Genomic DNA, 22,635 nt, shown 5'->3' with positions numbered 1-22,635 from the left:
GCTCGCGGCCGTGTGAGGTCGGTGGTACGGCCGCTCCTCACTGGCTGGGGACGCCTGCGCCGGATTGGCTGGTGTGGGGAGAGCGCGCCGCATTGGCGCGGGGTCGGCAGTGGCCGCTAGCGCCGCGCCCAATGAGCGGGGCGCGAGCGGGGGGCGGGGCCTGCCGGCGGAGTCGTTGCCCCCCGTGAGGGGGTGTGCGGGGGGTGTCGCCGGTAGTGTGACGTGACGTGACGTAACGTAACGGTCGGTGCTGCCCGCAGGCGGACATGAGCTCGCAGCAGTTCCCCCGCTCGGGCGCGCCGCCCGCCGCCCTGGGACCAGCGCCGCCGCCCATCCCCACCAGCGGCTCCGCCGGGCTCATCGCCCCCGCCGCCACAGGTAAGCGGGGTCCGGGCCCGCGGGGGACGCGCCCTCCGCCGCCTGCCGCGGGCAGCTGCCGGCTCCGGGGGCAGGGAGTGACCCCCCCGTCCTCGCCCCGCGCCGGCCCCGCCCCCCCCGGCTTCCCCGGTGCGTGGGGACGGGCTCGCACCGGGCTCTGGGAGGGAGGAGCGGGACACACGGGAAGAGCAACGCGAGGATCCGTTTAGTTGCTGGCTCTCAGCAGCGACGCCAGGGCAGCGTTGCTCCCCTGCTGTTCGGCGTGTTTGCGCGGCAGCCCGCGCCCCTCAGCCCGTCTCCTGCGGGTTTTCAGTGAGTACGGGAACGTTTAGTGTAGTTGAAAACGGGGCGGGAGCCCTGATTCCACCCGGCGTGTCCCTTGCCGAGACTGCAGGATTTCAGCAGGCCGCCAGAGGTGACTGGCGGTGGGCTTCATTTTCAAGGCCATTTATGTGTGGTTTCCAGATTGATATTCAGATACATAATGCATTAAATGTGAACTTTTTAATGCCACCTGTTTGACATGGGACTTTATGGTAGTTATTAGATAATTATGTATTTTTCACTTGAAAGACAAATTAGGTAATCTTTGTTCAAAGAAGGTGCTTGGATGGACTTCTCAGAGATGACCCCGGGTTGCCCAGCATTGCAAGGCCTATATCAGTTCTGGGGGGAACTGGTAGAAGCAGTGCCAGAGTTCCTAGGGTTTTCATCATGGGAGTATGTCTAATTGTAAGGCTGAAATTCTTTTATTTAGATTGTTTCTGACAACACATCTCTGACCTGGTGAGTGACCAGTGTGAACCTGTTAACCTTTTTACCTTTTTTCTTTTTTTTGCTAGCGAGTGATGAATCTAGTCGCGACTCAGAAGTTGCTCCTAGAGAACACATTGGCCCTGGCAGCTCTGTACAACCTCGAGAAGAAAAGCAGGAACCAGTGGTGGTTCGGCCATATCCACAGGTCCAGATGTTGACGCAGCACCACCCTGTCCAGTCTGGTGCCCCAGTGACAGTGACAGCACCACCAGCACATTTGACTCCAGCTGTCCCACTTTCCTTTTCAGATGGACTTATGAAGGTAACGAGGAGGTTCACAAGTTAGAGGGGGGCAAAAATACAATCTATGTTACAAGTTAGAGCGTTGAGCAGAAATAAATTACACCAAAAACTTCCCTGTTTTTTCTAAAGTTTCTTAAGCTTTCCTTGTGTGCTTCTACTGACTGCCTGCTTCCTCGTGGGTTTAGCTGTCCTTTATGATACACTAAGGACTCCACAGTATCACAGCATTGTTTTTGAGAAAGGTGCTTATCGTTTATCTCTAAAGAGTGATTTCAATCAGTTTCTGAAATCTTGCCTTTCTCCTCAGGAGTGGATGAGAATATCAAATTAACTGGTAACACGCTGTCTCTGTAGGGGAATACCATAGCCCTGTCAGATTCCACTTGTGATTCATGCTGGATGTTAGAAGCTGCATGTTTCCAGTCCATAAGATGCCCTTTCTGTGTCCCAAATGAAAATGGAATAGCTCTAAATGACCAATATCCTTCCTCTCCAAATACTTAACTGTACTTAACATACTTGCGGAAAGCTGACTTTTTCTGCAGGCTTTGACCCCCAAAAATGAGTTCTGCTTCAATGCTGAGCTGTCCTTTGGAGTTGTGAACATTTCTGTCTTTGTATTTCTTGTAGCCTCCCTTGAAGCCCACCATGCCCAGCCGGCCCATTGCTCCTGCTCCACCCTCTACTCTCTCAGCTCCCACAAAGGTTCCTGGGCAAGTTACTGTGACCATGGAAAGCAACATACCACAGGCTCCGACGATTCCTGTGGCAACAATCAGTGGGCAACAGGTCTGTTTTGGTTTTTTTTTCATATTCCAGCTCACCGCATGGTCAGATCAATACTAAACTGGGGTGGGCTCTTGCAGCAGGAGGCAATATAGAGAGAGCAGGCTTCCCTGTTCAGTGAGCACTGCTTTTTGGATCGGTTCTGCTTGGAGCATTAAATCTCAGTCTCACTTATCATTAGCTCTTCAGAAAGCTACTGATTTGTTGTGATCATCCGACTGATGTAGCACAGTGAGGCGGTGATAGCAGAGCCATATCCAAAAGCTGCTGTGCAATTCAGTCTTTCCTTAAAAGCTCCTGCTGTTTCAGTATCACTTGGAGAATTTCTAGCACGGACAAACTGCTGGGATTCATCACTGCAGTGTTGTTTAGTTCTTCTCAGAGCAGATCAGAAAAAAATGGTGAACAGTTACTGGTTTTGCAGTGTATTCTTGTTAAACAACTAGTGACAAAATTTGAGGGTAGGTGGGTGTAGAGATAACACTTTAGAATGATTTTTTTTTTTTTTTTTTTTTTTTTCCCGTTTAACTTTGACTGCAGAGCCACTCCTTGTGATTTAGGACTAGTTTGCCAGGACACTCATCACTAAACCTCTGAAGTCTCAGGGTTTTGATGCAAAGTGCCTTTAGGTAGATTTGAGTTAGGCTGGCTAAGGATGTGCAGCAGTTTCAGTGGATTTTTATCTTCATGAATATCCTTGGAATGTCCAACATTATCAGAAAATAGAATTCCTTTTTTATGGCATTTGCCGGGTTTCCACGATTCTCTTGACTTTACTGGGCAGATGGTATCCATCTATGCCTTAGAAGGGCCATCTCTTTGGTTGGTATGTGGGTGACTGCTGGTGGGCTGTCATCCACATGCCAACCAGAAAAATAGATTTGTGAAACAGATAAATGTTTAAATTTTGCACTCACACTGTCAGCAGGCTCTGTAGCTTTGTCCTGTAGAAGCACCTGCCTCTTTCTTCATTCAACTTGTAATGTAGGCAACCTTTGCTCACCAAGTATTTCTACAGAATTTCTTTTCTGTCTGTGGGACTTGCATATGGTAATACTGTTATTGTGGCCATTAATTCTTGTCAATGCAGCTGACAGTTTATTTTGGGTTTTGTTATTTCTTTAACTCTGCAGGGGCATCCTAGTAACTTGCATCATATCATGGCCACCAATGTGCAGATGTCTATCATCAGAAGTAGTGCTCCTGGGCCTCCGCTACATATTGGAGCTTCTCACCTGCCCCGAGGTAAAGATCTAGCTGTGCTATCCCTGCCTTCTGTTCACAGCCTCTCAGGGGAAGGGCATCCAGCCTTCACCTCTAAAAATTCTCCTTACTGCTAACACAGCTAATGCTTCAGCTGTTAAAAATGCTAGTGTAAATAGGTGACTGCTGCCCTTTCAAGCATTATCTTGCCTTCAGCCATTTAGGGCAGGTCTGTGTGACAGTGTTTAAAACACTGGCCGATACCAGCATGTCTGTCATTCTAGTTCTGTGCTGTTAAAACAGCGAACAATTTTAAGAAGAAATATACTCTGGTATAGACTGACCTATCCTACAAAATGTCATGTATGTTCTTGGTAGCAAAAGCATCGCTGGCCTGTGACAGTGGCACCTGAGCAGTTGTGAAGCATATTCTTGTACCCCCCGTCACAGGACCACTCGTGCATTTTTGTGCCTGATAACATATGGTATTGTGTGTATTTGCATTCGCCTTTTGAGTTAAACGCTGGTGCTAACTACAGGCTCTTGTCTCCCAGGATTTTGGTTGCTACGACTTACAAAACAGGAGATCAGCCCCTTCAAAGAAGCCCTGTGCTTAATACAATCTGTTTGATTTTTTGACTGCAGTTTTACTTTCAAAAAGCTTATGGGTTGGGTTTCCAGTTCAACTTTAAACTGATCTGAATTCAAAGTACCATTTATATTTTTATTTCTTTCCATATTTGATGTTATTTGGTCAGTCAAGAAAAATAAATTGACATGAACAAAGACCTAATCATCTTTTACTAGAGTAGATGGACGAACTGTGCAGCTTTATTTGTAGCCGAAGTAAAATGTAGTTTGTTCGCTTGATTCTTGTGGGACAGCTGCCACAAACTTTGTGTTGTCATTTAATGCGTGTTTTGTTGTTTTTTTTTTCTTTCCTGCTTTCATTCTCTCAGCTTGAATATTACCTTTCGAAGTGATAATTTTAACTTCAGTTAGGGACATCTACAGAAGCTATGCAGTCTAGTCCATCAAATGATTTCAAGGCTATTTGCCTTTGACAGCAATTTCTTTTGATCAGGACACAGCCAACAGTAGACAAATGAACCAAAGTCCTGTGCTGTTGTAGCTTTTAAAGTTGGTTGGGATTTTTTTGTTTTGTTTTTCTTCTATTGCACATGTATTTTTTTTTTTTCTTTAAAACTTCATCAGGTGCAGGGAGATTATTGTTGGTATTGGATGATTTGTTTACACATTAGCCCAGTAACCAAACTGAATTATATCTACTGACTTCCATAGCTTGGAATGGAAAAAGATTGGATTTGCAATATAAGGTTGCTAAAGGGGAATGAGAAGTGTCAATAAAGCCAATTCATTTCAAATAGTATCTGCTATTCTTCTGTGAACATTAGGTATATTTGTTGCAAACCTTACTCTAAACCAGTGCCACTTGAACTGACATGCGTGTGCAATCCGTTCAGACCGAAACACAAACCAGCCACCGTGAGTCTGTCTCTGCGACCGTAATGGGGCCGTTTGGGCGCGCGGTGCTGTAACACGCTTGGTTTGTTCCCCAGGTGCAGCAGCCGCTGCGGTGATGTCCAGCTCTAAAGTGACTACAGTCCTGAGACCAGCTTCGCAGTTGCCAAACGCAGCTACAGCTCAGCCAGCAGTTCAGCACATCATTCATCAGCCAATCCAGGCAGGTAGCAGCCAGGCAGCTCGGCAGAAGGCTGACCACCGGCTCCAAATCCTTCCTGGCACCTACTCCGTATTCTCTGGGCTGAGGCGACTGTCCAGAACTCTTCCAGTTCTGTTTCTCGGGTGCCAGTTTCTAATAGCAAGTAGTGAAATAGTTGCATTGGTCCTGTGGTTTTATTTTCTTGGTGCCAGAAACTGGCATTTTAACTGTCTCCAAAGTGCTTAGAAATTGGGAAGAGGATTTAGTTCAGATATGCTCAAGTTTTAAAGTCTGGTGTGGTGTGCTTGTGTTGATTTATTCCTAAATATATGTATTGACGTAGAACTAAAACTTCATTTTAATGTACTTCTGTATATCTCAGCTTATACACACGTATAAAAAGACTGTAGATGTTATCCCTCTTTGCTAGTACCAGTGTTCAGTGTTAGCATAAGGGGTTAAACATCTCTACTTCCTTTCAGTTCGATCCCAATGTAATCACCTTTGACTTCCTATATATACTTGGTTCAGAATGCCTTCAGTTTGAAGGGAACTGACCTTTATTTTTTTTCCCTAACGACCTTCAAGAGATCCAGTCTTGTTAACTTTCTTGGTTACCAATTTCCATGACTTACACGCTTTCAAAAGCAGGAGAGATCTGCTTAGGAGATTGCGGATCAACTCAGAAGGACTGGAAATATCTTAGAACCCCAAAACTTATCACTAAGATGTAGGAAAACCAGTTTTAACCAAGTAATTCCTAGTTATTCACTGAACAGCAGAATTTCTTTTCTGAATGTGTCTCTTTCTGACTTGTTTTTATAGTCTCGTCCTCCTGTGACAACTTCGAGCACTATTCCTCCTGCTGTGGTGGCAACTGTCTCGGCCACAAGAGCGCAGTCGCCTGTTATAACTACAACAGCAACACATGCTACGGAGTCAACCCTCAGGTAAAGTTTGAAATCTACAGTGCTCTGACTTTACAGAGGCTGCAGGAAGGGGAAACACGTGTTAATCATCCAGAGCTGAGCATTCTCTAGATGTGGGATGATACGATACAAAAATGGTAATGTTTGCGCAGTGCAAAGGCTTTCAGTTCTGTGAATAGAAATTACTATAAACGTGAACTGTTGCTCTGTGTTCTGAGAAGGAAGGACCTTAATGAATATCAGTTTTGAAGTCCCGCGTCCTGGAAAGCAGAGTTTCTGTTGCAGGAACTTGTGGCTAATTTGTCCGGTCTTGGTTTACGAAGACACAGTGAAAAACGACACGTGAATGTTGAAAAGAATCCCTGACAGAAAGTTTCTTTTAGAACTGAGAGGAGTTTTTGATAAGTGTCATAGTTTAACCCCAGCCAGTAACTAAGCACCACACAACTGCTTGCTCGCTCCCCCCTGGTGGAATAGGAGAGAGAGCCAGAAGCATAAAAGTGAGAAAACTCATGGATTGAGATAAAGACAGTTTAGTAGGTAGAGTAAAACAAGGAATTCATTCACTACTTCCCACCAGCAGACACATGTTCAGCCTTCTCCAGGAAGGCAGTTCCATCACACGTAGCAGTTACTTGGGAAGACAAACACCATCACTCCGAGTGTCCCCCCCCTTCCTCCTTCTTCCCCCAGCTTTATATGCTAAGCATGACATCTTATGATATGGAATATCGCTTTGGACTGTTGAGATCAGCTGTCCCAGCTGTTTCCCCTCCTAACTTTTTGTGCACCCCCAGCCTGCTCGCTGGTGGGGTGGTGTGAGAAGCAGAAGAGGCCGTGACCCTGCGTAAGCACTGCTTGGCAGCAACAAAAACATCCCTGTGTTATCAACGCTGTTTTCAGCACAAATCCAAAATGTGGCCCCATACCAGCTACTGTGAAGTATCCCAGCCAAAACAAGCAGAAGCAGCCCACCCCCCACTTGGGTACACAGAGCAGATGAGGACAAAACAGTGTAGTTCAAATTTCTGGCGCTGCTTTCCCAGGTACTTGATAGCAGTGCTGCTGTCATAAAGGAGGAGACCAAGGCCTGATGTGTGTCCCTGCATTTTATCTTTCATATTGGGTACCCACATGGTTATCTCCATGATTATTTTTCTTTCTCTCCAGTCGACCCACCCTGTCTATCCAGCAGCACCCGCCTTCTGCAGCTATTAGTATTCAGCGGCCCGCACAGCCGAGGGATACAGCTACTCGGATTACACTGCCGTCTCACCCAGCTATAGGGACACAGAAGCCACAGCTCCATACCATGGCTCAGGTAAACTGCAAGAAGGGGAAAAAAAAAAAACACCCTTGCTTCTTCTAGATGTCTCTTTTTGTTTGTATCTTGAGGGGTAGGATTAAATTCGGGAAGAGTTAGTATTAGGTTAGAAATTCATGTTCTTTTAGGTCAATGCAACGCGATTGCATACTAAGTACGTATTTTAAATGTATTGGTCTTTTAGCTTGAAGCTTTTCTTTTCTTTTCATAGAAAACCATTTTCAGTACTGGTACTCCAGTGGCAGCAGCAACAGTGGCACCTATTTTGGCAACAAATACCATTGCTTCAGCAACCACAGCTGGTGAGTATTCATAATGCTGTTGTGGGAGAGTTTGGGGCTGTGGTTTTTGTTGTTGCTTTTTGTTGTTTTTCCTCCTTGAAGGTGGAATCTGATTACTTCTGAGGAATTCTGAGTTTATGGTAAAGACTGCATTTGGAAGTGCATGAGCAGTCTTCAGGAGAGAAATTGCTGGGTTCTTCAGGGAGATTGTCTGGGTTGGGGTTTTTGCCCTTTTTATTTGGATATGGATATAGTGGTGTGATAGAGCTCTGTAGAAATATCTTGTATGTTTTTTTTTCTTTTTCTTTAGGTTCTGTGTCTCACACCCAAGCGCCTACAAGCACCATTGTCACCATGACAATGCCCTCCCATTCTTCGCATGCTACAGCTGTCACGACCTCAAACATCCCAGTTGGTGAGTGATTTCAGTTTTAAGAGGAGTGTGTAACTGATGCCTCAGTTTTCTGTTTACACTGGCAGTGTTTGTGCATGTTAGCAAATTAAGGAGGGGAAGAAAATCAGCTCAAGCTGGGAGAAACCATTTGACAGGTCTGCTGTGGCAGAACTTTTTTTAATACTGAGAAGAATTAGATGCTCTAGGAGGAGTAAGTAATAAAACGGCTTATTAACTTACTCAGTTGAATTTTTAGTCAACTTGGGCTTTTTGACATTTCAGAACCTGCATTGTGTATAGCAGAAGTTCTAACTGCTTGGTGATAGAATATGGCTTTCGTAGTTGATTTTGCAAGTTCCTTCTTGTGCTTCCTGAGGCGTTAGGTGTAGCCCAGTCAAGTTTGGTTAGTGTGTTCATTTGGAGGTATAATACTAAGGTCTGAAGGTGAGAAACTTATTTGCCTTGATATGGCATCTGCCTGAGATGTTTCCAACAGAACTTCATAAGTTTCCTTTTGTTCATCTCTGTTTTCCTGCTGACCTCCTTCTTGTTCTTTGGAAATCTTCTAATGTCTTTCCCTGCTGTAAATTTCCAAGGAGTGAAGTTACATCTCTGTACATCAGTGTTTCCTGTAGAGTTTTTGTAGGTGTTTTGTTTCTTTACTTGGCCTCTGCCTATGTATACTTCTCTGCTTTCATCTGATTTCCCTTGGTCTCTGTCCAGTTCTGCTTTGAAAACTTGGATCAATAAGTTCTTGACAGCAGAAAAGATTGGGCTGATCCTAAGGAAAAAAATACGTAACTTCATTTGAGAACTGGATTAACTTAATCTGTTAGCAAGTGTAATTTATGTGTGCATTTATAAGGTACTTCTATTCTGGTACAAATTGATGAAAAATGCTTTATTTGCTTTGTTCTTTCTTCCTATTGAGGAAACCTGTCATCACTGTGGATAGGAAATCACCTGGGGGTGGGATGTTCTTTTTGTTTGGAGGGGAGAGAGTAGTAGTGGGGTTTTTGCCAGGAGAATTAATGTTGCCTTTGCAGTGTCTACCAACTTTTCCTTTGACTGTTAACTGATTATGTGTTTGTCTTTATGCAGCTAAAGTGGTTCCTCAGCAAATCACACATACTTCTCCCCGGATCCAGTCTGATTACACAGCAGAGAGGAGTAATCTCATACCCCTCTCTAGCCACCGGGCGTCTCCAAACCCAGTGGCAATGGAAACCAGGAATGACAACCGGTGGGTGAATAACAGCTCTATTAATGACAGTGTGTGTAAGTTTTGAGTGCCTTGCTGCTTTTCTAGGTTCTGATACGCTGGAAATAATATGATTTTTAAAAAATAGGGATGGGGTTTGAATTAAACATGATAGTTGATAGTTTATGCCAGCTGAGATTACAAACCCGGGGAGTGCCCCGAAGGCAGGGGTTGCAGACGAACTGTTCAAATGGTGTGTGTAATACTTGCTGTCTTTGATGCCTGTAGGCAGTCGGTGCCTGTCCAGTTCCAGTATTTCTTACCAACGTACCCGCCCTCTGCTTATCCTTTGACTGCGCACACCTACACCCCCATCACCAGCTCAGTGTCCACCATTCGCCAGTATCCAGGTAAGACACAGCTTCGGAGCAGCCGACCGTGTTGCTGCGTTCAGTGGTTAGCTTGTGCATAAGCTTTAGCGGAGGGAGAAGAAAGAGGCTTTTATACTTGCTTCTGACAATTTGTCACAAAAAGTCTTTGACAACTTACTGACCGAGGGGAAGACTTGTGGGCAAGGGATACTGAACTACCTCAGAGGTACTAAACACAGCTAAAAACAGCTTTCTCAGGAGTTTCGCGTTTGATATCCAAGGGTTTGCATCTCTGTAAGTAAAAGCTTTTGATTCTGCAAATCAAAACAGTTCAACTCCTCCAAACCAAACCAGCTCTTTGATTCATCTTCATTCCCTGGTGTTCTGACAAGCCCATTTTAATCTCTTGTCATGTGAGCGTATGGTCTGGGAGAGAAACCTGAACCAAAAATGGAAAAAACTAAGCTGCATTGCAGGCTTTTGTGTTAGTGTTCTTTTATAAAAAATGGGCAATTAACATGTTTGAACTGTTGCAATAACTTACAGAAGTGAAAAAATGATGTGTCATGTGAGCCCATGTAGTCACCCCAAAAACATGTCATTTTCTGTGACAAAATTTGGAGCATTTTTACCTTACTGAGAGATTTAGGACTGTTCACTATAACGTGGCAATCTGCACAGCCCAAACACTAGGAATTTGGATTTTTGTGGAACATCTGTGTCTGCTGGCAGCATGTTACCCTTGAGTAAGTGTAGAGGGAATTTGGAAGGACTTGGAGGTGGCCAAGCCCATTTGCTGAATGGGAAAATAACACAGGGGATTGATGAGTTACTGGGGTCTGTTCTTTCTGTCGTTGAAATTCCGGTGAAAATTTGCAAGTCCTGACTGTAAGTCATGTCAGGATTTGAGGTGGGCTTCAGGGCTCACAGAACTCCCAAACCTGTGCTTTGGCTGAAGGTTTTAAAGGAGAATGTACAGGTGAGGGGTGGTACTTGGTGTTGGCAGCTGTGGCCGAGGAGCAGTTACACAGCCTCCGATAGAACAGTGGCAGACCTTTGGGAATTTCAGTTTCGGTAGCGTATTGGGGTGATGGTAGGCTAATGCTAATTTTTAAAAAAGCAGATGTAGATTCTTCAGCAGGAGCTCATTGACAGAGACATTTTGTTTGTTAAATTGATTTGAAGCATCGATTGAAGGTACTAATTATGGTAGTGACTGGTGACAACTCAAAGTAGAGGATTCCAGGTGTCAGGAGGGACGTGCACCTGTGCTGAGCACAGCCAGTTGAGGGCTTAGATGAAAGTGCAGAGGAGACTTTTAAACATATAAGGAGCATTAATACGGAGTTTTGAGGAAGAATGCTAGCTTTAGCTTTCCAAATGCTGGTTCTGTTTATATAGTCTCCCAAAAGGATTTTGTTGGGTAGGAAGTTGTGCAACAAGAGTATTCTGCATAAGGTGCTCCGCTAAGAGAACCTATGTGCCATACTTTATACAGAAGCCATTTTTGAGGACCTGCTGCTAGATTTCAGGTTTTTGACAGCTGTTTTTAGAGTGTCTTGTCAGCACAAGAACTTGATCGAAATCCTGTGACAATGGCAAAACCAGCTTGTTCTGCGATGAGAGGGCTCTCCATTGTTAGCAAGCAAGTCCATTGTTGGCAAGTTCACGCTTGCATTCTGTGTATGGCTGCAGAAATCGTGGTACTGTTCTGTAAAGACTGGAAATCTGGGGATCCAGGAACTGCAGGTAGTCTAACAACATTGCCAAATGCTGCCTGGGGGAAGCGTAATTCATTTATACACTCTGGAAAGACGGAATCGTAGTTGCTTAGAGCTGTAAATTCAAATAAATGAATTAAACTTCTTAGAATAGGTGCTTCATTGGGAACATTGCTCTGCCACAAAAAGATTTTGTGTTCCTTTTAGCTGTGGGATCCAGCCTATAATTGCAAGCCCTGTTCTGAGTCCGATAAGATTGTACTGGACTTCAGAACAGTTTGTCCACTTGCACTAAGGAAATTTTTTTTTATGACTGTGTGGCTGGGGAAAGGGGATAAGGAAATAAGCCCTGCTTTAAGGTACTTACGCTTGAGTCTCTGCTTGCTTGTGTGTAGTCAAAGGTTTGGAGGTTTTTTCATTGATGTAATGATAAGCTCTGTGGAAAGACTATCTTTTGAAAAGAGATGGCTTAGGCTTCTGATTGTATTTTTTTTCTTTGAGCAGGGAAAATGCCAAGTGTTGGTCCTTAAAGGCTTTGTGAAATAAGATAGTGAGCAAAAATAGTGCACAGATGTCTAAGACTGGAAGCTGGGTACAGAAATGTAATTTGAGTCTAACTTTAGAAGTAAGGTTAAACTTGAACTTTTCTCTCTTGTTGCAATTTGAAATAGAAAATGGAATGGAAGTAAACAGTAGTGTTTCATTCTTCTGGCAGACAATCTGGCCTCTCCACTCTCAAATTTCCTACTGCTCCAACCAGGCTGGCAAACTAATTTTTCAAAGGAAAATAGTCTTTAAAAGTAAACATTGGAGCGAGAGGTGCTAGGGGGAACCGAGGCGACCACTGGGTAGGCATAACCAGGCGTCTGTGTGCTGCTCCCAGTTTCAGCCCAGGCGCCCAACTCGGCCATCACGGCTCAGACTGGTGTCGGAGTGGCCTCCACGGTCCACCTCAACCCCATGCAGCTGATGACTGTGGACGCGTCCCACGCCCGCCACATCCAGGGCATCCAGCCGGCACCCATCGGCGCCCAGGGCATCCAGCCGGCACCCATCAGCGCCCAGGGCATCCAGCCTGCACCCATTGGGACGCAAGGACTGCACCCCGCGGCACCCATGGGCACGCAGGGGCTGCAGCCAGCACCAATCAGCGCTCAGCAGCCACCAGCCGACACCAAGACCTCAGGTAGGAGCAACTTGCCAGGTCCCTGCTTGGCACCTGATTGGAGCAACTGCACTTCGGTCCCACAAATGTGGCTTGTTTGGTTTTTCTTTGATTAATAATCTTATTGTAGCCTGTGGTCTAGTAGTGGATGCTAAATACATCCATACACATATTCTCCCAGCAAATATTTTTTTACCTGTTTCTTAATTTATGGGGGTTTTTAAGCATAGTGGGTGGGACTGCCGGTAGCCTTGAACAGGTTACTTCAGTGGAAGAGGCTGGTAGTGCTCGAGCTTAAACAGTTGTCTTGAGTAAGGCCTTGTGGGAAAAGTTATTTACAAGTAAATTATGTTCTCTAAACTCTTCTGACTATGCACTAGATCACAGTAGCAATTAAAATACGGCCAGGTACCTTCAGGAGTTGGTAACTTGATCTCGGACGGTGATAGAAACCATCTTTCATTAAAAATGATTGGTCTGATGAAACTCCAACAACTTACTGAAGAAATGGGATACGGCAACCCAGAGAACATGCTGTTGCAGAGCTGGCAGACATACTGCCTGGTGACTTCCTGTCTGTCTAAATGCTCTGCATCCGTTAGTTGGCCAAACAGGCTTTGGCAGAAGGTCAGAATACAAACGTAGCTCCTGGTGCTGACTTACAAGTGGCACGTATTGCCACACAGACTCTACCAGGAGTGTTATTCTGTTAACCTAGTTGCGTTGGTGATCTCCCTAGCGATTTCTACGCTTTCCACTTCTTCTGGAAAAGATTATTTCCCTAGCAGCCGTTGTTAGGCAGGAGGTAGTTTCCATCTTTCCTGGAGAAGGTTCAGTGATCAGATTGCTTGTGGCAAAGGTGTTGCTTACAGAATAGTCTGAAAGCACTGCAGTTAAAGATTGAGGGAGTCAAGGGAGCATGGACAGCACGTGCTCTGCAAACACCTGCTTTGTCATTGAATTTCCTTAAGTAACTGCTGCTTTTTCCTCTCTGTTCTTCTCTCTTCTGTGTCCATGTCCATCCCTCCCAGCAGTAGTCTTGGCAGATGGAGCCACCATTGTAGCCAATCCTATTAGCAACACATTCAACACTGCTTCTGCAGCAACTACAGTCGTGCAAACCCATAGCCAGAGTGCCAGTGCCAGCGCACCAGCCCAGGGCTCTTCCCCGCGCCCAAGCATCCTCCGGAAGAAACCAACCACAGATGGGTGAGTAGAATTGAAGATGACGTGTGAATTGTGCTTCTGTGCAATCTAGCCCTGCTAAATTGAATCATTTCAGTGGAGATGAGAAAAGTTGTAGCACGTTTTTCAGTCAGCAGTAGTTGTGAGTAACCTGCTGATCTGTGAAATCCACTTCTTTTCCTCCCCCGGGGTAGGAGATAGTTTTCTTTTACTGTCAGTAAGAAAGTGAGGAGAAGGACAATTTGTCTCCTAGCTCTTGAAAGTGACCATTTGAGGGAAAGCGGATTTGAGGCTCTCGTGTTTAGTGCAATAAAAACAAAAGAGTTCATAATCTGCTAAAATTAGAATTCTGTGCTTTGTCTTCACTGCTTTTCTTGGAAGAATATGTGGATGAGTAGAAAGGATAGGATTAGTACCCAGCTGGGAAATCTGATCAGGAAAAAGGGAGGGAATAACTTAAACTCTTAAAATATTTTATGTTGTCTGTCTAATTTTAAATGCCTGAATAAAGATGCAACAGACAGCTTTAGAATTAACCATGCGTTTCCTCCTGACAGACAACTGAAAACGTTTGGAACTGATGTGTCCTATGAGACTAAAATTGCATACTTGTTTTATTTGGGTGGAAAGCTATTTTCTTAAGGCAGAGAAGCTGCAGCCTGTAAAACTGAAACAGAAATTAAAGAAGCAGAGGTAGATCACTAAAGAATGTTTCCATTTGAGAGGCTGAGTATTTTGGACAACGGTTTGACTCACAGGAGACTGAATAATCTCTAAGATACTTTGCAGTGTTGAGCCCTGCGCTGCCTAACGTCCACATTCAGGGCTTGAGGTCTTGGAGTCAGGCTTTGACACAGTCTAGTCCAACCAAACGAGGCAGGTGCCTGTCTGAGCACTGTTTAGTTCCAGATGATTTGCTCAGTCTTGAAATGGCGAAGGACAGTGGCATGGCTGGACCTCCCTTTGTCCACCGTTGGAGCCCGGCAGTCTCAGTAAGATGCTCTGACTGGCAGGATGAAAGGAAAGCTGGCAATTTTGGAGAAGCCCTAAATGGGGGTGAGACTAGGCCAGAGCAACAAATCTTTTATCTTTAAAGAAAACAAGACATGACGTCTAATTTGAAAAGTAAAGTGAGACTCTTTCTGAAGCGAATCAGTTATACTGAAGACAGAGCGCAGTGATACGGCTGTGACTCCTGGCGTGGTTTGGGCAAGAGAGGGTTGGTTCCTTTGCTCCCAGCGGTATTTGTCTTTGCATCAGGGAGGTGGGAATCTTAGATCTGTCTGTCTCTCACAGGCTGGCAGTCCGGAAAAGCTTAATTCCACCTCAGCCACCTGAAGTAGCTAGCACGCGCGTCGAGAGTACTATGCGAAGCACATCTGGATCACCAAGGCCTGCTGGGTGAGACTTCAGGAAACAACCAACTGCATCATAATCATTCCGTTATATCTGTTTGATTTGTATTCTTTGGCTATTGGAGCGTTTTCCTTTCTCTTGGGAAACTTAATCTCTTTTGAATTTGTCAGTGTGGCAACTTTGAACGGACTTGACTAGTCCTGCTGTTGTGAAGCTGAGGCAGCAGCCTTTTAAAAGATGTGGTTATGAGCTTTCGTTAGAAACAGACAAAAAAACTGTTGTAAAGGATAGGCCTCTTTTTTTTTTTTTTTTTTTCTGTAATACTTGGAAATTAATGCTGAAGAAAGGTAAATGGAGCTTCTACCCTGCTTCAGTTGAGTTCAGTGGCTGTACAATTTATTGTTTTATAACTCTTAGCCACAGTGGGAGCTCTTGCAAAACAGAGCATGGGGAGCAGTACAGCTTTGGGTGAAAGTTCCTCTTGTCTGCAGTGTGAAACCGTCCTGCTCCTTTTACAAGTATTTTGAAGTTACCTGGAATTAGTCATGAGATTTGCTTGTTACAGTGAGTGGAAGAAAACAGCATTAATAATAAATAGAAAGGGTTAGGAAGGGAGTGGAGGAGGAAATGTAATTGAGATGACACCTTCTCCTGTTGGTAAACACGTTACTGAGCCAGCTGTTACGTGCAGGTGCAGGAAAAACTGGATAGTCTGAGTCCAGCTTGGCTCACTCATGTTGTGCTAACGACCACTCACGTTGGTCATGACTGAGACGCAGTTAACTTCAGTTTGTTTTGCTTTTTTTATGTTAACAGTGCCAAGCCAAAACCTGAAATTCATGTGTCCATGGCCACTCCAGTCACTGTGTCTATGGAGGCAGTGTCTAATCAAGGTGGTGAGCAGCCCACCATTGCGGTCCCTCCTACCTCCCAGCAGCCCCCCTCTGCCATTCCAACGATCATCGCAGCAGCCAGTCCCACTTCGCAGCCTGCAGCAGCTCTGTCCACCATTCCAGGAGCTGTCCCAGCGGCTCCACCAACTTCTACAACAATTGTGGCAGCGCCCGCTCCTCCATCAACCATGAGCGGTGCCTTGTCAGCAGTGCTTGGTCCTGCAGTACCGGAGATAAAAATCAAAGAGGAAGTGGAGCCTATGGACATAATGCGGCCAGTATCTGGTAGGTGGTTGTTAATCATCAGGTTGCTTCTTTTGTTGTTGACACAGTGGAAGAGTTGGGAGAATTTCAACACATCCATCCTGAAAATTAAATGGCATCTCTTTCATGGTAGCTCAGAACACCAGTCAAAGGATTCCCATATGCCTTGTTACTCAGAAAGTTCTTTGCCTTCTCCTTAATCTCCCATGAAATCTCTTGTTATTGGGACTGCTTTGTTCATGTTCAAATGATCCAACTCCAAAGAGTCTGAGTGAATTCCTTGCGTAAAACACACACACTCAGCAGCAGGTACCAATATATTATGCGTCAGTTCAGTTAACCTGAGTTTTCTCACAGATCCTGCTGTTCAGGTCCAAGGGCCTTTCTTGTACATGAAGCATTAGTGACCCAAGTAGGACTTCATAGGGCCCTCCTGTGAGTCATGGGTATTTTTCCCTAGAACTTTTTAAAATATTCATTATATTGCCTTCCTTATCTGGCTTGGCCGTAGTTGCTATCAGATGGTATGATCAGTAAAAGTCAGATCCTTATGGATCTCAGGTCAAGCACTATACAGTGGCGAAATGACATGTCTGCGTCCCACACTTGAGAGCACCAGAGTTCTGTTTTAGTCGTTGGTTTTATCACTCTCCTTAAAGCTGTACATTGTCCTGTGATGGAAGAACCTGCTTGCTACAGATGTCTCTGGAGCACAGGCAGATAGCGTTTAGCTCTTCAGGGTTCTTTTTGTCTCTTACTGGCACTTAAGTGTATGCCAAATTGTCAAGAGATCCTATCTCAGAAATTTTTTCTGCAGTGTTAGTCACAGTTGGGTTTTTTTTAATATTTTTTTCCCCCTCCAAATATGGAGTATTCCCTCAAGCTACCTGCTGCTTTGTTGCCCCCCTTCAGAGGTGTGTTGATTGATGCAGTAACCTACTGATATGGCAGTACAAGTAGACTCTTGCAAGGAGAGTACTGCAGTCCCAGTTTGATTGCATGTGACACCACTTGCCCTACAAGAGGAAGGGGACTGTGCTCCATGCTGGCATACACACAAAGATATCTTTTTTACAGTAAGACAAGACAGGTGTTAGCATGGATTCCTTTTTGTAGCATTAAACTAACATAAGCTTCAAATATGAAGTAAGTGAGGGACAATTGTCTCTGCTCTTTATGCCCTTGTATATGAGACAGCAAAGATTTTAGGACATAAGCTTGTCCTAGCAATTGTTGCTAGCTTGATATCTGGCCTTCTACACACAGGGAGCTGAAGTGTATGTACAGTGGTGTCCGTGCTCCTCACAGTGCGCTGAAACAGCAGCTGCTGTTGGAGATAGTGTTCAGACAATGCTAGTGTGTTACCTTTACACTACTGATGGTTTGGGTTCTTTTCCTCTTTCCTTTCTCTCAGCAGTTCCTCCTTTGACTACAAGTACTGTGTCTCCATCTTTGGCGTTGCTGGCCAACAACCTTTCAATGCCTCCAAGTGATTTGCCACCCGGTGCCTCCCCGAGGAAGAAACCCCGTAAACAGCAGCATGTCATCTCCACAGAGGAAGGGGACATGATGGAAACGAACAGCACTGATGACGAGAAATCCACTGCCAAAAGTTTGCTGGTGAAGGCAGAGAAGCGCAAGTCTCCTCCAAAGGAGTATATAGGTAATGGCATCTCTAATGTCTTTTTTCCTATTTAAGTGTCTGTATTTGCTCTTCCTTTTGTTTCTCAGAGAAGGTGCTCTGTCATTCTCCTGCTTCCTAAGTGATTACTTCCTAAGTAATACAGAATCCAAGTAGCTGTTCCTCAGCACTTTTTGTATAGTGATGTTCAGGGAATATGGCCTTCTTCAACACAGAGCATCATTTTGAATGAGGTTACTCAGCTTCTTGATCTTCTGCTGGAGTTTGTGTGTCATGCTGATCTCCTGCCTCACCTACTTAATGATAGTTCTCCCTGGATCCTTTTCTAGATGAAGAAGGTGTAAGATACGTCCCCGTGCGTCCAAGGCCACCTATCACATTGCTCCGTCATTATCGCAATCCTTGGAAAGCTGCTTACCACCACTTCCAGAGATACAGCGATGTCCGGGTAAAAGGTCAGTCTGCTCCTTGTAGTTTGACAGTGTAATTCATCTGGGATGAACCACTTCAGCCTACCTGTTAAGGGTGTCTTAGGAGTAGTTAGCCACCTGGTGTTGATAAGCAATCCCACGTAAAGGTTTTGATAGTAATTTGGAAAACAAGGGTCCATCAAGTGAGCTAATGACTTTCCTCAGCTAGATGTTGCCTAAATCTCTTCCACTTTCAAGGTAGAGAAGAAAAGAAGGGAAAGACATTACACAGAGTTAGCTGTAATATTGTAAAAGATAAAATCATGTAGTTATTGAGAAATGTGTTTACATTCAGTGATAGTAATCCTTAGAGAAGTGACACGCTGTGGTGATGTGCTACAGGTCAGTTTTCAGATGTTTTTACTACCTAACAAGCTTGCTGATTTAAGAAACTTGCTGATTCTAGATTTAGTGTAACTAGTCTTGTCAACTAACACAAATGGGCTTTTAAAGATTTTTTTTTTTTTTTTTCCTAGTATGAGAAAAATAGAAATCAGATACTGGGTTTTTTTTAGATAATCTCTTAAAATTTTAAAGCAGACTGGGTTTTCACAACTACGTAAATACATCAAGGAGGGAGTACATACGTATTTCAGTGGTAAAGCGTGGACCCTTTTTCATGCAGGGTGTTTGAAACGCTGAGCACTACCTTTTTTAAATGGGGGCGGGAAACATCATATAATTCTTCTGGAAATAAAGGTAAATAAGTGAGAGCAGCGGTCAGATATGTGGCAGATGGGTAGCTGTGTTCCTGTCTGAATCAAAACGTTGCTCATTCTCATTTATTAAGATGTATAGAGAGCCAGAGTTGGGTTAATGTTTTCGTTTGAGAAGAGAGGCCTGGCCAGCTCCTGAAATGTGCATAACCTGTGTTTGTATTTCATGGTGGCAGAAGAGAAGAAGGCTATGCTACAGGAGATTGCCAATCAGAAGGGTGTATCCTGTCGTGCACAAGGGTGGAAGGTCCATCTCTGTGCGGCACAGCTACTACAGCTGGTAGGTGAACGGGGCTTGTCAGCTCCCTACGACATGGGGTGGGGAACACAGACTTGTGTAAGACAGGAGGATGTTCTTACAAACTCGTACATGGTCATCTGGCATTGGGATACTATAGAGGAGCTGGTGTTTAGTGCCCAAAGGGAGTGGGACGTGCTTTCCCCTTTCTCAGGAATGTGGCATAAGTGGCTTGGAAACTTAGAGTGTTGATTTTGATCCAGACATAAGAGCTGATGTATTTTGTACAGATGATCAAAATTGGCAACTCCCTCCTGCTGATGCACAGGTCTGAAGAAGCGTCTGTTTGGGATGGTGCGGCTGATCTGAGGAGGCAGCACTGATCCACATTCCTGGATGCTTCTGTTTCAGGTTGGGGGTGAGGTAGGTGCTCTGCATTCTAGCACCAAACTCCCCAAAACCTCTGCATTCCTGGAATAGTATCGTGAGAAATAGGGGAAACAGTTCTGGTTAGGATCCATGTTTGTTCAGAAGTGGAGCAATCCTGTAAATAGGATGTTAGTAAGAGTGATAGTGCCACACTCTACATCAGAGGCTCCATCTTCTGAATTACTAACATGAGCAGCTGAGAGGGGAACAGATTTTCATTTTCTTTGTGTAGCTCTCTTAATGTGGGCGAGTGTTCTCTGGCCTAGCGGTGAAGCTTCTCATGAAGTGCTCATGTCTTGTAGACGAACCTGGAGCACGACGTGTATGAGAGACTGACTGCCCTGCAGGAGGGACTCATTCCCAAGAAAAAGGCAGCGACCGACGACGACCTGCATCGAATCAACGAACTGATACAGGTGGGTTCCTGTGGCCTCGCAACCCAGCGGAGCTGCTTTACCCGTAACTACAAAATATCCTACTGCAGTTAGTAAGTGCTAAAGCTGGCTCAAAAAAAACCCCTCATAGGTCCACTTCCTGTGCTTCCAGTGGCATCACCCACGAGTGGTATTAGGCAAAGGTGCAGTGGCTGCATAGACCAGGCGGGCTGCTCTTAATGACGACAGTGTTTCATTTCAGGGGAATATGCAGAGGTGTAAACTTGTGATGGATCAAATCAATGAGGCTCGAGACTCCATGCTAAAGGTCTTGGATCACAAGGATCGTGTCTTGAAGCTTCTAAACAAGAATGGAACTGTCAAGAAAGTATCCAAATTAAAGCGAAAGGAGAAGGTCTAAAGCCAGAATAATGACTCTGGAAATGAAGAACGTGTACAGAATGGAGTCGAACCTTTTTGTAGTTTGGGTTTATTTTTAAGCAGAGCATCTGAATAAAAAGGATGAGTTTAGGGAACAGATGGCAACAGATGGACGTGCGAAGCATGGTGACCTGAAGGGATTGTCACTGATCTGTCATAATGAACAAAGATTTCTCTCAGGCTCATCCCTTTTTATTAAAGTCTTTTCAGCCCCATTTGTTTAACTCTCCTGACGTGTCAGTGCCTACTCATTGGAACTAGTGACGCAATGTGTGGTGGACAGCACTCTCCTTCTGTTCTGCAGCTTAGGGGTAAACGTACAGAAGGTGTGTACACACCTGTCACGCAGGAGGTTCTGCAGGGGACACCAGGAAGCTGACATACAGGTATGGACCCAGACAGCTGGGCTTCAAAGCATTGAAAATGACACCGCTTTCAGTTACCCCATTCAGTTCTTGTTCTTCTGACCTTCCAGTGTCTGAAGTAGCCTTTTTAAACCAGTGCCACTGCACTAGGAGATCTGCCACATTAAGAATCTCCAATGGCTCAGAAGTCCTAGCTGTCAAGTTGGAAAAAAAAAAAAAAAAAAAAAAAAGTGGGAGGGAAGTCATTTCAAAGTGATTTTGTAGTGTCTGTGTGTTTGTGTGTCTGTTGGTGCTCTGGGATACTTGTTTTGAAGTACCTCTTGCAACAGAGGACTTCCTGTAGCTGGTGTAATGTTAATTGTTATGTACCACATACGTCCTGAAAACATTAATAAAGGACTTGGAGGTTTTTGTATGTGAGCAGTTGGTATACCTTTGTACTAGTGAAACTGTTCAATGTGTAACTCAAAACCAAGTTAAAGCCTTGAAAGAAGCCTTTTGGGGAGAAGAAACAGAATGTTGGAAAGTAGTCAGCCTCTTGTGCTGCAGAGGGAGCGATTCACATTTCACCATTCACGTTTCAGCTCCTAAAGATGCAATATGGATCGCTCCCCATGCACCCGTGCGTTTAACCTTACTTTTTTTACAAAAGTTGCCAGATCCATTTGGTTTTAGCCTCCTCATCAGCAGCCTTCAGTTTCATGAACTAATTCTGTTTTAAGAATATTTTTTTCTTTCATGCAGTTATAGGGCTGCTATCTTGGCTTTATTCAGAACTGTGTTCTTTCAGAATTTAGATTAGAAAAAATGATATTTAATTCCTTATTTCTGACTTCAACTAGAGAAGTAGAATGTCCACATTCACACTGTTCTTGTTCCTGAAAAAAAAAACAAACTTATTTCAAATTTGTCTGGATAGCAGTCTCATTTTCATATTGGCTTGATTTTACTTATAAAAATAAAACCACTTTCATTCTAAGATACAATTCTAATATAATGATATTGTAACTTTGGTAATGGCAAAGTTATAATTGTTTGCTAATTTCCTTGGCTGGAAGAAAAAAAGTCAAAATACTCCTACAGTTTTACAAGCCTTCTGGGGGTGTGTGCTTATACATGTGTTACGTTGAAATGCAAGAGACTCTGGCACAGCACAAATTAAAACGCGAGAGGTAAAACATGAAAAGGTGGAAATCAAATAAGCTGCTGCTTCTCACCACCTATTTCTTGTGCCTCCGGATCAGAAAGTGCACGACTGGCCAAGTCTTTGTTTGCCGTTGTCATGGTAATAAAACACTGATGCCACCAGTGCTCCCAGGTTCAGAAAGGCTGCAAGAAGCTCACTTGTTGCCTTTTGTGGGATTCAGAACTGCTTCCCATCATTAGCAAAGGGCTTTTGGACAAAATGCAAGGTATTGCCAGCAAATGGTGAGGAGTTTTTTTGGGGGGAAGGAAAAGAAGGATTCTTTTAAGTACTGTAGTGCATTATAGTACTTGAGAGGATTAAGAGCAAGTTTTTAATTTCTTCTAGGCTATTCTCATCTGATTCTTCTGAAAGATTGCAGTAGTAACCTTAGTTTTCCTAAGATGGTATTCAAGTCTATCATCGAGCCTAAAAGGATCGTGCTATTCCATAACCTTAGCAAGGTAATAATTTCTGTGTTGTCCCAGTGCTGTGGAAACCGTGTAGGTTCTTTAGGAGAAAGTAAGATCCACTGACCTTCAGCTGTTTCTCCTGGTGATGTTTTTTTTGCCTCTTATTTATT

The 22,635-nt window shown here is 44.3% G+C and overlaps 1 protein-coding gene across 4 annotated transcripts; it reads left to right on the top strand.

Moving 5' to 3' along the window:
- Positions 1–266: 266 nt before the first annotated feature.
- SAP130 (Sin3A associated protein 130) lies at positions 267–21,161 on the top strand. Of its 4 annotated transcripts, none has more exons than XM_086618057.1 (20): positions 267–378; positions 1,221–1,456; positions 2,068–2,226; positions 3,357–3,468; positions 5,007–5,131; positions 5,936–6,060; positions 7,210–7,360; positions 7,575–7,665; positions 7,955–8,059; positions 9,140–9,281; positions 9,528–9,649; positions 12,215–12,517; positions 13,531–13,705; positions 14,978–15,082; positions 15,854–16,215; positions 17,609–17,857; positions 18,166–18,291; positions 19,199–19,302; positions 19,992–20,105; positions 20,326–21,161. In XM_086618057.1, the coding sequence occupies exons 1-20, from the start codon at positions 267–269 to the stop codon at positions 20,482–20,484; spliced, it is 3,177 nt and encodes a 1,058-aa protein (XP_086474183.1). In that variant the 3' UTR covers positions 20,485–21,161. The 4 variants fall into 4 exon arrangements, with proteins under 4 accessions (XP_086474183.1, XP_086474182.1, XP_086474185.1 ...); XM_086618056.1 differs by having other exon boundaries at positions 13,528–13,705; XM_086618059.1 differs by lacking the exon at positions 14,978–15,082.
- The last annotated feature ends 1,474 nt before the right edge of the window (positions 21,162–22,635 follow it).

The sequence above is a fragment of the Tauraco erythrolophus genome, chromosome 11 (assembly GCF_009769465.1).
Source record: "Tauraco erythrolophus isolate bTauEry1 chromosome 11, bTauEry1.pri, whole genome shotgun sequence".
NCBI lineage: Eukaryota > Metazoa > Chordata > Aves > Musophagiformes > Musophagidae > Tauraco > Tauraco erythrolophus.
Note: the sequence above shows the minus strand (reverse complement) of the source record. Positions and strands in the feature narration are given on the sequence as shown.